The sequence below is a fragment of the Lepidochelys kempii genome, chromosome 2 (assembly GCF_965140265.1).
Source record: "Lepidochelys kempii isolate rLepKem1 chromosome 2, rLepKem1.hap2, whole genome shotgun sequence".
Lineage (NCBI taxonomy): Eukaryota > Metazoa > Chordata > Testudines > Cheloniidae > Lepidochelys > Lepidochelys kempii.
This window is the reverse complement of record NC_133257.1, coordinates 197,075,180-197,092,235: the sequence shown is the minus strand read 5'-3', so window position 1 is coordinate 197,092,235 and position 17,056 is coordinate 197,075,180. Positions and strand designations below refer to the sequence as shown.

The 17,056-nt window shown below is 42.5% G+C and overlaps 1 protein-coding gene across 1 annotated transcript in view; it reads left to right on the top strand.

The window, feature by feature from the left end:
* ZCWPW2 (zinc finger CW-type and PWWP domain containing 2) overlaps window positions 1–17,056 on the top strand; it is a 134,655-nt gene that overhangs the window by 83,045 nt on the left and 34,554 nt on the right. Inside the window, exon 6 of the mRNA XM_073329663.1 lies at window positions 6,531–6,592. Coding sequence (XP_073185764.1) covers window positions 6,531–6,592 — 62 coding nt within the window. The remainder of the gene's footprint in view (window positions 1–6,530; window positions 6,593–17,056) is intronic.

Here is a 17,056-nt window from a genome sequence, read left to right as displayed (position 1 = left end):
TGTTTATCACCCCCCAGTGGAAGACTACACCACCTTCTTTCAACTAACAGTAGTTAGATTTCTCAAAAGACTCATTAATGTCTACTTTCCAGTCAGAGATTCTGACCTTCTGAGACTTTAACATTGTTTTAACAGGATTGGTGAGACCTCTTTTTGAACATTTGGTGACCTGCTGTTTGTACCACCTCCATGAAGACCACCTTCCTAGTGGCTATAAATTTGGCCAGAAGGATAGGAGAGATACAAAATCTCAAAGCAGGGCTACCTTATACAGTATTGCACAGTATGACTTTGACTTCATCTGGTTTTTTTGGGGGGGGAGGTTGTTTGTTTTTTGTTTTTTACAGGAAGTGGTTTGACTGTCATCTTAATTAGATGATCCATCTTCCAGCATTCTTCTCCAAGCCTCATTGAAGCTTCCACTTAGGGAGAACCTGAACTTCACATGTTGGATATTGTCAGGGTCCTTCATACTATTGGTACAGAACAAAGCTGTTCCAGAACTCTTCTAGATTGTTCCTAGCAGTTGCTGACAGAATGAAGGGTCTTCTCTCAATGACTGTCAAAATAGTTCTCTGACTGTATTAAACCATGCTGTGTGGTGGCTTATGTAGACCAACCTGGACAGGTTAGGACCCATTGCACCAAAGCTCACATAGCCTCTACTGCATCACTCCAAAGCTTCCTAACAGCAGAGAATTGCAAAGGAGCTACCCGAAGTTCAATTAGCAGCTTCATTCAGCATTATCATAGAAGATTAGGGTTGCAAGAGACCTTGCATGGTCATCTAGTCCTGTTCAAAGCATTACTGCTTAGTATAAGCTATAGATCCAATGCCCATTTTGGCAGAGCTGTCCTGCAGTCATTATTCCAGAAGAATCTGAGCTCTAATCTCCAGGACATGAGTTACTTCTTGTGAGTCACCACATATACATGGATGGTCACTCAAAGAAGAAAGAAAGTTACATATCCTACAGTAATTGTAAGGTGTTTTGTCCACATATATTCCACAACCTGCCTTCCATCCCTGTTTCTGTGGAGTCTTTGTCATTGTGAATTCTATTCTGGGGAAAGAACTGAAGAGTGGCTGTGGCCGCTTCGCCCCCGCCCTTTACAACCTCAGCTACAGAGTGCTCTAAATCCTACAGGGCACAGGCGCAGCTCCAATTGACACTACTATTCAAAAGATTCTGATCTCATGTGCATGGGGCAGAAATGTAGTCCAACATTTCAAAGAAGAACAATTATTGGAGAGTAAGTAACCATTCTTTCTTCTCAAGGATCTCTGTGCATTTGCAGACTTGATTCTGCTGTGGTCAAGCTCATGGAACCTCTAATGAAGTCAGAATCTTTTGAAGCTAATGACTTGGCTGTTTGACATCTGAGGCTGTGAGTGCAGACTCTCATCACTTCTGTTCCTTCTTCTCCACAGTGAAGAATGTTAGGAAACCACTCTTTTAGGTCCGCCTAGCAGACACTCTGAGCATCTTACTTTCTGTAGACCTCATCTGGATGCAGGCCACAGTACCATTGAGAGCATGTCCTCAACCACTGTGTGCCCTTGCTCTGACTCCTGGCACTTTTTCTCTTCCTGACCCTTATGAGGTCCTAAAAAGGAGGAATTGGCATCAGCTGCCTTATGATGCCCTGGCATCACTGGGGGGAAGAGGTCTCAATGTTCAATCTCCCTTTGCACTGTAGAAGACCTGCATCTAGTATGTTTTCCCACTCCATAGTTACCCAATTCCTAAAATGTCTCGTAAATATCTTTTCAGTGTAAAGGAGCCTGTCCCCCATGAGGGAATTGAGGACTACATGCTGGACACTCTCTCTTTCAAGACTATGTTCCTTGTACTTATTACCTGAATTTAGAAAGATTAGTGAGTTGCAGGTTCTGATGGTGAACCCACCTGTAACAGAGTCCTTGATGGTTCCTCCCTCAGAGAGTGGGGGAACCTGACCGATCCAATTAGCTACACTCTTAGTGGTCGCAACCCAGACCCCACTTCCACACCATTTGCAGAGGGGTGTTCTGCCTTGTGTGGGCATGCTTAAGTCTCTCTGGCTGGGGTATCAACATGCAAGTCACAGACCCTCACACTTGCAGGGGTACTCTGTGAGGGGTGACAAGTCTGTGGTGCTGCCAAATCAGCCCGATGGGTTTGGAGACATCACTGTGGCTGGGTCTCTGAGATAGGCTCGGCCTATCTGTCTTACCCTCTGAGTCCGCTGTACTCTCTTTAGGAGAGTTTCCTGCCTAGGAGTTCTCTCCCTGTCTTCAGGAGTCACTCCTGTGGTATGCTGCTTAGGGCAATCCTGCTCATTCTCCCTCTGCTGACTGCAGTTTCCTCCTTTTTAAAGGCCTTCTCCTTATCAATCACGCTTGACAGGGCCAGAAAAGTGCGTCTCTGGCCCCTTCCTTTTCTGTGTGAGGCCTATACATTTAGTCACACCACCTTACATGGTTATGCACAAGGTGGTAATGGACTTCCACATTAGTCAATCAGTCTCTTTCTCACTGTTCCCCAAACTTCACTCTCACCTTGGTTAACCCCACTTTCACACATTAGATATGAGCAGAACTCTGTTATACTTAGGACTAAACCCTAGCATATTTCTAACAGATTGTTTTTGGTCTACAGGAAGAGAGCGATGCAAGGGACATGGACTATTTATACTCAGAGGTTGTCTAAATTGATACTCCAGGGGGAATTCAGTGCCCCTGCACATGCTCAGAATTTATGTCCCCTGTAGATTTCTTTGCTTCCCCACAGAAAAATGACTTTCTGAAAGGGAAGCAAAAGGGAAGCCACAAGAGCTGTCATGTGACCCTCCTCAGCAATATGTTTCAGATGCCCAGGGCAGCTGGCAGGGAGGTAAATCACTTTTGGGGCAGGACTGGGGAAGACCTAGCTGGTGGCTCTTACCCTGCGCCGGGCTCAGCTGCTAGTCCTGGCTGGGCTGGGGAAGATGGGACTACTTCTTCCTGTGAACGGCATCCGGGGCTGTGTCAGACCCATCCCCAGATTTCTCCCCCGGCCGTAGGAAGCTCTACAAACTCTCTCTTTTTCACACACACACGCACCCTCCACGCTTCCTGCACCCATCACTCCTCAGCTTCAGGGGGAGGGATCACTGTGCAGGGAGCTGCTCCACCATCTGCCCAACCCCTGTGCATCCAGACCTCCTCATACCCAGACCATCCCGACGAGGCTCACTCCCCCCGCACACCCAGAACCCCCCCCGACGAGCCTCACTCCCCCTGCACCTGCACCATCCCAGTGAGCCACCCACACATGGATCCCCACCATACTAAGCCCCAACCAGTTGCACCTGGATCCACACCCCACCGAGCCCCATTCCCACACCATCTGGACCCACTGAGCCCTCCACACCCAGACCCTCCCCTGCTGAGCTCTATACCCCCCCACACACACACCCAGACACCTCCCCTGCTGAGCCCCAACCACCTCCACCTGGACCCCCCTGCAGTGTCCCATTACCGTTGTACTCAGAATCCCCCAACAAGCCCCTCTGCATCCAGATCCCCCTGCACCCAGATCCCCCACTGAGCCACCCCGCACCCAGATTGCCCCACACACAACCTTCTCAATTCACACCTGGATTCCCCCACACTAAGCCTCACACTTGGATCTTGCCTTGCTGAGCCTGCCTGCCCTCACCTGGTGCACTTGGCATGGAGGGGCATGGTCCTGGGGTGTTTCTAGGGCAGGCCCGGTCCTTGCGCTGTGTTAGGGCTGGGTGTAACCTCACTGGTGAGTCCATGTCCCACCTCTGTGCAGCCAGTGGCCTGTGCTCCCCAGTGTGATGCTGGAGCCTCCACATGTATTTGACAAATAAAATTTGCAGAATTTTAAAATGTGCGCAGAACTTTAATTTTTTTGGTGCAGAATTTTTATTTCTTTGGAGCAGAATGTCCTCAGGAGTAAATGGATTACTTTGGGCCTTTGTATTCTAAGCCTAAGGTTTCCTTCCCAATAGGAGTTGAGCCCATTCCACACCAGCTACTTCTGCCTCGATGGTAGTATGTTTAAGATAAATATTGATAGGAGAAATATGTAGGATAGCCACATTTCGCAGCTTCAATAAGCACTAATACCTCACCTCCTACTCAGATGCCAGGTGCAGGCAAGCAGTGCTTCAGTCATTGTTTAACTAAAGAACTCAGCCCACCCTCCATTTTGAGTAGTATTGCTCACTACACTCTCACAGGCGGGAATGCACTCAAAGAAGAAAGTAAATTTACTTGCTAGTAACTGTTCTTTGAGACAACAAGGAGTCCGGTGGCATTTTAAAGACTAACAGATTTATCTGTTAAGCTTTCATGGGTAAAAACCTCACTTCTTCAGATGCATGGAGTGAAAGTTACAGATGCAGACATAAATATACTGACACATGAAGAGAAGGGAGTTACCTCACAAGTGGAAAACCAGTGTTGACAGGGCCAATTCGATCAGGGTGGATGTAGTCCACTCCTAATAATAGATGAGGAGGTGTCAATTCCAGGAGAGGCAAAGCTGCATCTGTAATGAGCCAGCCACTCCCAGTCCCTATTCAAGCCCAAATTAATGGTGTTAAATTTGCAAATGAATTTTAGTTCTGCTGTTTCTCTTTGAAGTCTGTTTCTGAAGTTCTTTTGTTCAAGTATAGCTACTTTCAAATCTGTTATAGAATGTCCAGGAAGATTGAAGTTGTCAAGGTTCCTTCCCCACTCTGAGCTCTAGGGTACAGATGCGGGGACCTGCATGAAAGACCCCCTAAGCTTATTCTTACCAGCTTAGGTTAAAAACTTCCCCAAGGTACAAACTTAGTCTTGTCCTTGAACCGTGTGCTGCCACCACTAAGTGATTTAAACAAAGAACAGGGAAAGAGCCCACTTGGAGACGTCTTCCCCCAAAATATCCCCCCAAGCCCTACACCCCCCTACATCTGGGGAAGGCTTGATAATAATATCCTCACCAATTGGTACAGGTGAACACAGACCCAAACCCTTGGATCTTAAGAACAATGAAAAATCAATCAGGTTCTTAAAAGAAGAATTTTATTTAAAGAAAAGGTAAAAGAATCACCTCTGTAAAATCAGGATGGTAAATACTTTACAGGGTAATCAGATTCAAAACAAAGAGAATCCCTCTAGGCAAAACCTTAAGTTAGAAAAATACACAATAACAGGAATACACATTCCCTCCAGCACAGCAAATTTTACAAGCCAAAAAACAAAAGGAAATCTAATGCATTTTCTAGCTAGATTACTTACTAACTTTACAGGAGTTGGAAGGCTTGCATCCTTGATCTATTCCCGGCAAAGATATCATACAGACAGACAAAAACCTTCCCCTGCCCCCTCCAGATTTGAAACTATCTTGTCTCCTCATTGGTCATTTTGAGTCAGGTGCCAGCGAGGTTACTTTAGCTTCTTAACCCTTTACAGGTGAAAGGATTTTGCCTCTGGCCAGGAGAGATTTTATAGCACTGTATACAGAAAGGTGGTTACCAATCCCTTTATGACAGAAGTGTTCTCCCACTGGCTTTTGTGTGTTACCATTCCTGATGTCTGATTTGTGTCCATTTATTCTTTTGCGTAGGGACTGTCCGGTTTGGCCAATGTACATGGCAGAGGGCACTGCTGGCACACGATGGCATATATAACATTAGTAGACATGCACGTGAATGAGCCTCTGATGGTGTGGCTGATGTGGATGTGTCCTCTGATGGTATCACTAGAATAGATATGGGGAGTTGCCTACTCTGTCCCTAGATCTACTCTAGTGACATGTTGCCTGCTCTGTCCCCATATCTACTCAAGTGACTAAACTATAGATATTTAAGTAACATACCTATTGATGTAACATTGTACCATGTAACACATACCTACTGGCCCACCTTTTAAATTACTTAGAGGTCTGACAGTAGTGACCACATCTGAGATGGAATGTTCGTATAATGAATGCTTGCTTTAGGGAAGAGAGAAAGTGCTCATAATGAAATCTTAATGTCTATATCAGATTGCATACAGATATCCTGAAAGGATGGATATTTGAAAAATCCATTAAGAAACTATAGAAATTTTAGTTACACATAATCCATTCCTTGTTAAGAAGAAAGTTTCTATATGGCAGTTTTGTAATGTATGGTATGTTTCACATCTTGGTTCATACCTTTATTCAAGAAGAATCCATCTCTGTTTCTACCCTGATATGTATAATCTATTTTGTAGTAGTAAATATGTAGCAACAGTGTAAAGAACCCAACATTTATTTGGGTAATATATTGTGGATACAAATTGTTCCCACAAGAAAGGTTCTTTTTTGAAAATCAGAGTCAAAATGACTTCATACAAACCCTTTGATTATTGTAATGTTAATGTGACCTACTAAAATCAATTATGACTGTACTGTTCTATATTTCAATGGTGTAAATATGTTTATAAACAATTGCAACAATTTATATTTATTTGCCAAGGATAATAATCTGTATTTATTTTGTATTGGTTTCACAATGTTTTTCAGGAGCAGGAGTGTTAGAGGATAAAACAGAAGCCAGTAATGACACAGTGGTATCCAAGAGAAGAGTAAGACCTTATCTTTTAAAATACAGGCTTGAACGATTAATTCCCATTTCCTTTTTGATTAAAAAGCCATATGCAAGACATTTTTTCAAACTCATTTTTGAAATATGTCAGTTTAGCCACTGTCAACTATTTTTAGGCCCTCAAATTTTCATGTACTTGAAAAAAATTAGTCTTTACTTTTTTTGGTAGCAGTAGTAAAAGTATTATTTGCAACTCATCCACTAGTGCAATGATTCAGGTGTTTTATTCTCAAGTAATCTACAAGTGAATATTAAAAACAATGGTAATATGATTTCAGTCACGTGTTTTAGTGTCCATAAGGTGAAATTAAAGCTTCTGGTTGGTACTTTTATGTCTGTTTCATAGGTTACATCATATCACAGAAATGTAGGACTGGAAGGGAGCTTGAGAGGTCATCCATTCCAGACCCCTGAGCTGAGGCAGGACCAAGTAAACTTGGACCATCCCTGACAGTGTTCGTCCAACCTGTTCTTAAAAACTTCCAGTTATGGGGATTACGCAACCTCACTTGGAAGCCTATTCCAGAACTTAACTACCTTTATAGTTAGGAAAATCTTTTAAATATCTAACCTAGCGAGATCTCCCTTGCTGCAGATTAAGTCCGTTACTTCTTGTACTACCTTCAGTGGACATGGAGAACAATGGATCATCATCCTCTTAATAACACCCCTTAATATATTTGAAAACTTTATCAGGTCCCCCCTGAGTCTTCTTTTCTCAAGAAGAAACATGCCCAGTGTTTTTAACCTTTCCTCATAGGTTAGGTTTTCTAAGCCTTATCATTTTTGTTGCTCTTCTCTAGACGCTCCAATTTGTCCACATCTTTCCTAAAGTGTGGTGCCCAGAATTGGACACGGTATTCCAGCTGAGCCTCACCAGTGCCAAGTAGAGCAAGACAGTTGCTTCCCGTGTATTAAGTACAATATGCATGTTCCTACACCCTAGAATGATATTAGGCTGTTCTACAACTGCATCATATTGTTGACTCATTCAGTTTGTGATCCACTATAACCCCTAGATCCTTTTCAGCAGTACTACATCATTGCCATTTATTCCCCATTTTGTAGTTGTGCATTTGATTTTCCTTCCTAACTTTGCACTTGTCTTATTGACAATCTTATTGATTTCAGACCAATTCTCTAATTTATCAAGGTCCTTTTGAATTCTAATCCTGTCTTCCAACTGCTCTCACCGTGGTGTCATTTGCATATTTATAAGAATACTCTCTATTCTGTTGTCCATGTCATTAATGAAAATATTGACTAGTACTGACCCCTTTGGGACTCCACTAGATAAAACCTCTCAGTTTGACAGCAAACTATTAATAACTACTCTTGAGTACAGAGTTTCAACCAATTGTGCACTCACATTACAATAATTTCATCTAGACCACATATGTACTCCCTTGTATATTTATTATTTGGAGTTATTTTCACCCCTCTGAGTTACATATGAATGTGTTCTAATAACTAGGATGTAATGTTCCTTATTTATGTATGTATATGCATGGTTGCTTAACCTAGCTAGCCCTGTAGTACAGAGGGGTTTTTTTTTGGTTTGATCCGTTAAAATTGGTTATACCATGTGTTACAGGTTGCCTTTCTAGCATTTGATAAGTCTTTACCAAATGGTAGAAAAATAAATCCCTAACAGTTCAAAGCAAAACACTGAAAAAATTAAACAGTGCCCTATGCATATGCCCTGCCTCCTTGCTATAAGCCCCACAATGTAGGCCTCCAAAGCCTCAGATTTGAGGCTAGTAATTGTGGAAAACCCCACTAGGTACAGTCAAATATAGATGGAGTTTTAAAAAAAAACAAACTCCAAGATCTAGAGTAGGTTTTAGACACACTAGAACACACAGGAACTCTCCTGTGCCTACTAGTGAGCCCTGATAATTCTCAGACAGACAATCAGATGTTTAAAGGCTAGATTTTTGAGAGAGTTGAACTCCCATTTAGGTTATGTCTAGACTAGGAAAATAAATTGTGTTTAAAAATGTGTTAGCTAACATGTTTTAACTATTTTCTTAATCTAGCTATGGCTTGAAGTTGTGAGCTATTAACATTTTCAAAAGAACTTAGAGCCCAACATTCCAGTCTTTTGGAAATCTGGTCATTTATTGTGGTGTCCATGGCTTTGTCTATCCTGCAGTAGGAAGCGTGATTGCCGTGTGTAGTCATACCTGAGCTAGCTTTAATCCAGCTAGCACAGATACAACTAATAGTGAAGTGGTAGCAGCATGGGCTAGCTACCCAAGTAAGTATTCAGGGCCCTGGGCAGGCTTGTACAATTACACTGTAGCACCTGCTCCTGTGGTTTCACTTCTGTCGGTACCTCAGATAGATAGGGCATGCCTATCTGTGCTGCAATCACATACTCCAACTGCAGGGTGGACACAATCAGACACCAAAATGAGTGGCCAGATTTCCAAAAGACCAGAAGGTTGAGAGCTGAGCTCTCTTGAAATTATGGCTGTAAATGCAGGTGGTGAATTCTTTGGAAAATCTGTCCTTTAGTTTTCATTGAGAACAAGTGGTGTTGCCATATTTATTTAGACTATATAAACTATTTAAAAATGCACACACCCAAAGCTCCAAGTGCCTTATCCTATAAAATCATTGTTAGTAAAGTTTCCAGATGACAGAGACATTGGTGGAGTGGTAAATAATGACGAGTACAGCTCAGTAATACAGATCTATCTCGATCGCTTGGAAAGGTGGGCTTTTTTGAACAATTTGTGTTTTAATGCAGCAAAATGCAAGGTCGTACATTTGAGGAAATAATATAGATCAGGCTTAAAGATGGAAGACAGAATCCTGGAATACAGTGACATTGGAAAGCACTTATGAGTAACAGATAACCACCTGAACATAGGTTTCAGAGGAACAGCCGTGTTAGTCTGTATTCGCAAAAAGAAAAGGAGTACTTGTGGCACCTTAGAGACTAACCAATTTATTTGAGCATGAGCTTTCGTGAGCTACAGCTCACTTCATCAGATGTTTACCGTGGAAACTGCAGCAGACTTTATATACACACAGAAATCATGAAACAATACCTCCTCCCACCCCACTGTCCTGCTGGTAATAGCTTATCTAAAGTGATCAACAGGTGGGCCATTTCCAGCACAAATCCAGGTTTTCTCACCCTCCACCCCCCCACACAAATTCACTCTCCTGCTGGTGCTAGCCCATCCAAAGTGACAACTCTTTACATAATCAAGTCGGGCTATTTCCTGCATAGATCAAGGTTTTCTCACATCCCCCCCACCCCCATACACACACAAACTCACTCTCCTGCTGGTAATAGCTCATCTAAACTGACCATTCTCCAGGTTTAAATCCAAGTTAAACCAGAACATCGGGGGGGGGGGGGGTAGGAAAAAACAAGAGGAAACAGGCTACCTTGCATAATGACTTAGCCACTCCCAGTCTCTATTTAAGCCTAAATTAATAGTATCCAATTTGCAAATGAATTCCAATTCAGCAGTTTCTCGCTGGAGTCTGGATTTGAAGTTTTTTTGTTTTAAGATAGCGACCTTCATGTCTGTGATTGCGTGACCAGAGAGATTGAAGTGTTCTCCGACTGGTTTATGAATGTTATAATTCTTGACATCTGATTTGTGTCCATTTATTCTTTTACGTAGAGACTGTCCAGTTTGACCAATGTACATGGCAGAGGGGCATTGCTGGCACATGATGGCATAGATCACATTGGTGGATGTGCAGGTGAACGAGCCTCTGATAGTGTGGCTGATGTTATTAGGCCCTGTGATGGTGTCCCCTGAATAGATATGTGGGCACAATTGGCAACGGGCTTTGTTGCAAGGATAAGTTCCTGGGTTAGTGGTTCTGTTGTGTGGTATGTGGTTGTTGGTGAGTATTTGCTTCAGGTTGCGGGGCTGTCTGTAGGCAAGGACTGGCCTGTCTCCCAAGACTTGTGAGAGTGTTGGGTCATCCTTTAGGATAGGTTGTAGATCCTTAATAATGCGTTGGAGGGGTTTTAGTTGGGGGCTGAAGGTGACGGCTAGTGGCGTTCTGTTATTTTCTTTGTTAGGCCTGTCCTGTAGTAGGTAACTTCTGGGAACTCTTCTGGCTCTATCAATCTGTTTCTTTACTTCTGCAGGTGGGTATTGTAGTTGTAAGAAAGCTTGACAGAGATCTTGTAGGTGTTTGTCTCTGTCTGAGGGGTTGGAGCAAATGCGGTTGTATCGCAGAGCTTGGCTGTAGACGATGGATCGTGTGGTGTGGTCAGGGTGAAAGCTGGAGGCATGCAGGTAGGAATAGCGGTCAGTAGGTTTACGGTATAGGGTGGTGTTTATGTGGCCATTGTTTATTAGCACTGTAGTGTCCAGGAAGTGGATCTCTTGTGTGGACTGGACCAGGCTGAGGTTGGTGGTGGGATGGAAATTGTTGAAATCATGGTGGAATTCCTCAAGGGCTTCTTTTCCATGGGTCCAGATGATGAAGATGTCATCAATATAGCGCAAGTAGAGTAGGGGCTTTAGGGGACGAGAGCTGAGGAAGCGTTGTTCTAAATCAGCCATAAAAATGTTGGCATACTGTGGGGCCATGCGGGTACCCATAGCAGTGCCGCTGATCTGAAGGTATACATTGTCCCCAAATGTGAAATAGTTATGGGTAAGGACAAAGTCACAAAGTTCAGCCACCAGATTAGCCGTGACATTATCGGGGATAGTGTTCTTGACGGCTTGTAGTCCATCTTTGTGTGGAATGTTGGTGTAGAGGGCTTCTACATCCATAGTAGCCAGGATGGTGTTATCAGGAAGATCACCGATGGATTGAAGTTTCCTCAGGAAGTCAGTGGTGTCTCGAAGGTAGCTGGGAGTGCTGGTAGCGTAGGGCCTGAGGAGGGAGTCTACATAGCCAGACAATCCTGCTGTCAGGGTGCCAATGCCTGAGATGATGGGGCGCCCAGGATTGAACATAAGATCCCAGTGTGATGGAGTAGCTAAGAGAGTGAATGTCATCTTTGTTCTTGTAAGCAGGGAAATACCAAGTAGGAGGCAGTGTCAGGATCTCAACAAAGGCAGTCAGGGCCAAGAGTCAGAGCAGGGACACACCTGAGGCTGGGAGTAGCAGAGCAGTTCATAGGTTCCAGGCCAGGGTCGGAGTCCAAGTCAGGTTTCAGGATCCATGTCAAGAGGCAAAGTTCAAATCAAGTCAAGGTCAAAGCCAAGCATTCAAAAACAGTGATGGCAGTTACAGGAAATTCACACTGTTTCTTGGAGACTTTTTCTCCTACACTGGAATGCCTCTTGAGTTTATATAGGGCAGGGAGCCAATCAGGAGCCATGAAGCTACTGTCTGTCAAACCCTCCTGTCATAAATATAAAGGGAAGAGTAAACCCCTTTAAAATCCCTCCTGGCCAGAGGAAAAATCCTCTGCCCTGTAAAGGGTTAAGAAGCTAAAGGTAACCTCGCTGGCACCTGACCAAAATGACCAATGAGGAGACAAGATACTTTCAAAGGCTGGGAGGAGGGAGAGAAACAAAGGGTCTGTGTCTGTCGGTACGCTGCTTTTGCTGGGGATAGAACAGGAGTGGAGTCTTAGAACTTTTAGTAAGTAATCTAGCTAGATATGTGTTAAATTATGATTTCTTTAAATGGCTGAGAAAAGAACTGTGCTGAATAGAGTGACTATCTCTGTCTGTGTGTCTTTTTTGTAACTTAAGGTTTTGCCTAGAGGGATTCTCTATGTTTTGAATCTAATTACCCTGTAAGGTATCTACCATCCTGATTTTACAGAGGTGATTCCTTTACTTCTATTTACTTCTCTTTCTATTAAAAGTCTTCTTGTAAGAAAACGGAATGCTTTTACATTGTTCTCAGATCCAAGGGTTTGGGTCTGTGGTCACCTATGCAAATTGGTGAGGATTTTTACCAAACCTTTCCCAGGAAGTTGGGTGCAAGGGTTGGGAGGATTTTGGGGGGAAAGACGTGTCCAAACTACGTTTCCCAGTAATCCCAGTTAGAGTTTGGTGGTGGCAGTGGATATTCCAAGGACAAAAGATAAACTTAATTTGTACCTTGGGGAAGTTTTAACCTAAGCTGGTAAAAGTAAGCTTAGGAGGTTTTCATGCAGGTCCCTACATCTGTACCCTAGAGTTCAGAGTGGGGGAGGAACCTTGACACCTCCACAGACCCTGTGGAGCTACCCATGGTCTGTGTCCACAGTGGGTCATGGGAAGTGGAGAACAAATGAGTTTCAGCTGCTGCTGAGTGGCAGGCAGGAGAGGTCAGCTGCCTGGTATCTCTGCAGGTCTGGGTTCTAGATCTGTGGGGACCTTCTAATAGGGAGGTGATACTACCTCTATAGATGGCATTAGCAGCATACAGTGTCCAGTTCTGGTTTCCACCCTCAGAAAAGATCTTGAAATATTGTAAAGGGCTCAGAAAAAATCTTCAAGAATGATTTGAGGTCTGGAAAATATGTCTTATAATGAGAGATTTTAAAAGCTCAATTTATTTAGTATATCCAAGAGAAAGTTAAAAGGAGATTGATAAGTATGTACAGTGGGAAGAGATGGCTCTGTAGTTTACCAGAAAAAGGCATAACACAATCCAGTGGTTAGAAAGTAGAAAAAATTAATTTATTTTACTAATATGTTTTATAATACCAAGACTATGGAAACAGTTAAGTCTCCTTTCTTTTAGACAACATAACTAGAGCTTGAGTCAATGCCTCATTCATTCTGTCTTCAAATAAGTCACTTCCTTTTTCTGCACTAGGATATCCTTGAGAGGGCCGTTTAGGGATCTGGAGCAAAAATTGGGGACTGGTCCTGCTTCAAGCAGGGGGTTGGACTAGATGACCTCCTGAGGTCCCTTCCAACCCTAACCTTCTATGAATCTATGAATCTTTCTTGAAGATAATAAAGGTAGTGTGATATTCCTAAAAATACTAGAGCCAACCACTTGATTTCCTGTATGTGGAGACATAAGAGCCAAAATGCTGCATTTCTACTGCATGTGGGAACGCAATCACTGGACAGTGCAGGGAGATATTGGACTTGTTGTGGAGCCACGTTGTGTGGGGACTGTGTGCAATCCTGGAGAGTGGCAGGGAAGTGGTTGGTAGGACTGTCTCAAACCATACAAAAAGGAACAGGTGATGTTGTGCACCATTCCCCTTCATATCTTGTCATATGCATTCCGGTTGCTTTTTGAGGCTAACAATTCCATTTCTCACTCTCACTTTTGAGCACATTTGTCTTGTACACAGCCCATTTACTTGGAGAAATGGAGCATATACAACCTTTTACTGGTTAGGCTAGGAAGGGATTAATGGTCTTCCTGGAAGGTAGGTGCTCAGATCTGTTCTACCCTACAACTCCTGGCAGAAGTGCCAAACCTGTAGGGAGGGTTGTCTGGCTATACTTAATAATTGGGGAAAATAGTAAATAAAAGGAAACAGACCTCAGAAATGGCTACTTTGATAAAATGAGAACACAATTCCTTTAGGCCGAAACAATTCTAGTTTTATAAGTCCTGGAGAGTGCAGTTAGCTAGGGAAAATTGCATGTTCCTGGAGAATAAAAACTTTAGTAAATGTATTGTTTAACCATCTGAAGAGTTGGAGTGACTGTCTAAGTTTTCTTGAATTAATCAAAAACCAGGGAACAAACTGGGTTTTGTTTCCCCCGCCCACTTCCTGGGTCAATTTAGAGTAGGGGTTCTCAAACTTTTTTTGCTGGGCCCCCGTTTGAAAATACTTCAGGCTGTGATGACTTTCCCCTTACTTCTGTGCTGCTTTTTGTGGCAGCACTGTCTTCAGAGCTGGGTGCTTCTTTTCCAGCCTCTTGTAGACTTTTGGTGTTGTGGGTCTGGGTTCTGTTTTTTGGAAGCTATACATAGTCTACACTTGGCATCTTGAAGTACAGCAGCACATCATTTTCCTTTCCTCATTCTTTTTATTTTTCTGTTTTTTCTTCTAGTGCTTTGTATGCCATGGTGAACAATTTTAAATTAACACATTTATTGAAAAAAATCTAAATAAAAGATTTACATAGGCTCTCATGTTTGGGAACATTTTCTCTTGAAAATAACAGAACAACTAATCACTTTACCATGGTAACTTTCCTTGTCATTATGCAGAATATCAAGAACCAGGGGATTGAGCTAGCCGGGTTCCAATTTAGAGAACTCTTGGCCTAGAGGACAAATAATATTTTTATACTGACTTGATTTCATAAGGTGATATACCTTCAATAAACATAGGACTAAAAATGAAAGCTTGTTAAAGCTGGTGACTCAGGGTCTGCATTTCAAGCTCCGTCAACATTCTCGTCACTACCACCATTACTAGAAACACTGAAATAATTTTTGTCTATGTATTTATTCCACAATTGCTACTATGGTATTTGTGTTCCTGACAAATTTTTGTCAGATGGATCAATAAATTGCCTCCTTGGAGACTTTTAACACAAGATGGATTAATTAAAAATTTCCATTTAATTGATAGAAATGAAAATAGAAATTTTAACATCAAAGGTGGGTAGTTTAGCTTATCAAGTGGAGACCATTAAAATAGGACAAAACACCCTGAATAAAGACTGTAAAAAAACCAAAACAAACCTCCCCACCATACAATGCAATTCTGATAGAAGTGATTTTCAGAACTAGATAAGAAGAAGAAATTTAAGAGTTCAGTGAAGTTTCTGAATTATATAATTTCAGACTCACTGATAACTGATACAGGAAATGTTTATTTTGAATGTATTGTAATGCTGTAGAATTCCACTGCAGAAGCCAATCATGAGTTCAGAAGGAAAGGGAGGCCCATAATAGGGCAACAGTGGAGTTATCCTTATGTATACTATTCAGTAGCTTACTTATGTAGAAATACTATAAATGTTATTTAATTTGCATTATCATAGCTCTAATCATGGACCAGGACTCTGTTGTGCTAGGTGTTGTACAAACCCAACAAAAAGACAGACCCTGTCCCAAAGACCTTATAAGCTAAGTCTATGACAAGAGACCACAGATCAATATAGACAGATGAGGGAGTACAAGGAAACAATGAGACAGCATTGGTCAGTAAGATAGGAAGTGGTCTCAGCATACCAGCACCCTTACCCTTATTATTTTTTTTGTAAGCTTCTTGACTGTGGAGAATTTTGAAGAAAGATAATGAGTTAGTTTTGTGGATGTTTATGGGGAGTTCCTCTGAAGTGTGAGGAGCAGCATGGGAGAAAGCATGAAGGTGGTTATTTGAGTATTTAACAAGTAAGTGGTACAGGGTAGCGTCATGAGTCAATTGGAGGTGGAAGTTGACCTCTTAGTGCAGAATGAGAGGCAATAGATAGGGTGGAGATAGGTTGTGAAGGACCTTGAAAGTGAAGTTAAGTAGTTTATGTTTGATACAATAGTGAAGAGAGAGCCAGTGGAGGGATGCAAAGAGAGGGGTGACATGGTAACAGACTGAGAAAATTGTCTTTGCAACAGCATTCTTAATGGATATGATCAGGGCATTTGTCAAGGCCAGAGAAAAGAATGATGCAGTAATCAAGATGTGAGATGAAATTTTGGATGTGTGGATGGATGGGAGAGGAGTTATCTCAGAGGTACTGTGCAGATAGAACTAGCAAGACTTAGACATAGTCTGGATGTGAGGTCCTATAGAGAGTTCAGAGTTGAAGATGATGTCCAGGTTATGGGCTTGAGTTATGGTGGTATTGTCTGCAGTGATTGAGAAAGGAGGTAGTAGAGATGGCTTGCAGGAGAGGAGAGATTAAGCACTCTGTTTTAGCCATGTTGAGTTTGAGCTGACAGCTAGACATCCACAAAGAAATGGCAGAGAGACAGATCAGGATTTTAATTTGGACAGGAGAAGACAAGTCTGAAGTAAAGAAGTACATTTGTGAATTGTCCACATAGAGATGGTAGTTGAATTTGTGGATGAAATTATTCCAGAGATAAGGTATAGAGAGAGAATAAAAGGTTACCAAGGATGGCCCCCTGTGGAACTCCCAGAGTTGGGGCAGGGGGAATGAAGTGTAAGCTAAAGGAGGAATTAGAGTGGTAGGTGGAGAACCAGGAGAGGACATTGTTACGGAAGCTAAGGCAGGACAAGATTTCAAGCTAAGTGTGACTAGTGGTGTTGAAGGCAGCTGACAGGTCAATGAGGATCAGATAGAGCCCTGGTTCTGAGCTTTGGTGACAAAGAGGTCATTGTAGACTTTTAGGGCAGTTTCAATGGAGTGCAAGGAGCTGAAGTCAGATTGAAGGTCTAGGATGGAATTGGAGAAGAACTCTAGACAGCAATTATTAATAGCATGTTCAATGAGTTTATAGATGAAAGGGAACTGGGGTGGTCGCTGGAGGGACAAGTAGGGTCAAAGGTAAATTTTTTAAAGATGGGTGAGATTAAAGAAAATTTGTATTGTTGATGGGAAAGAATCAGAGGCCAGATTTTTAT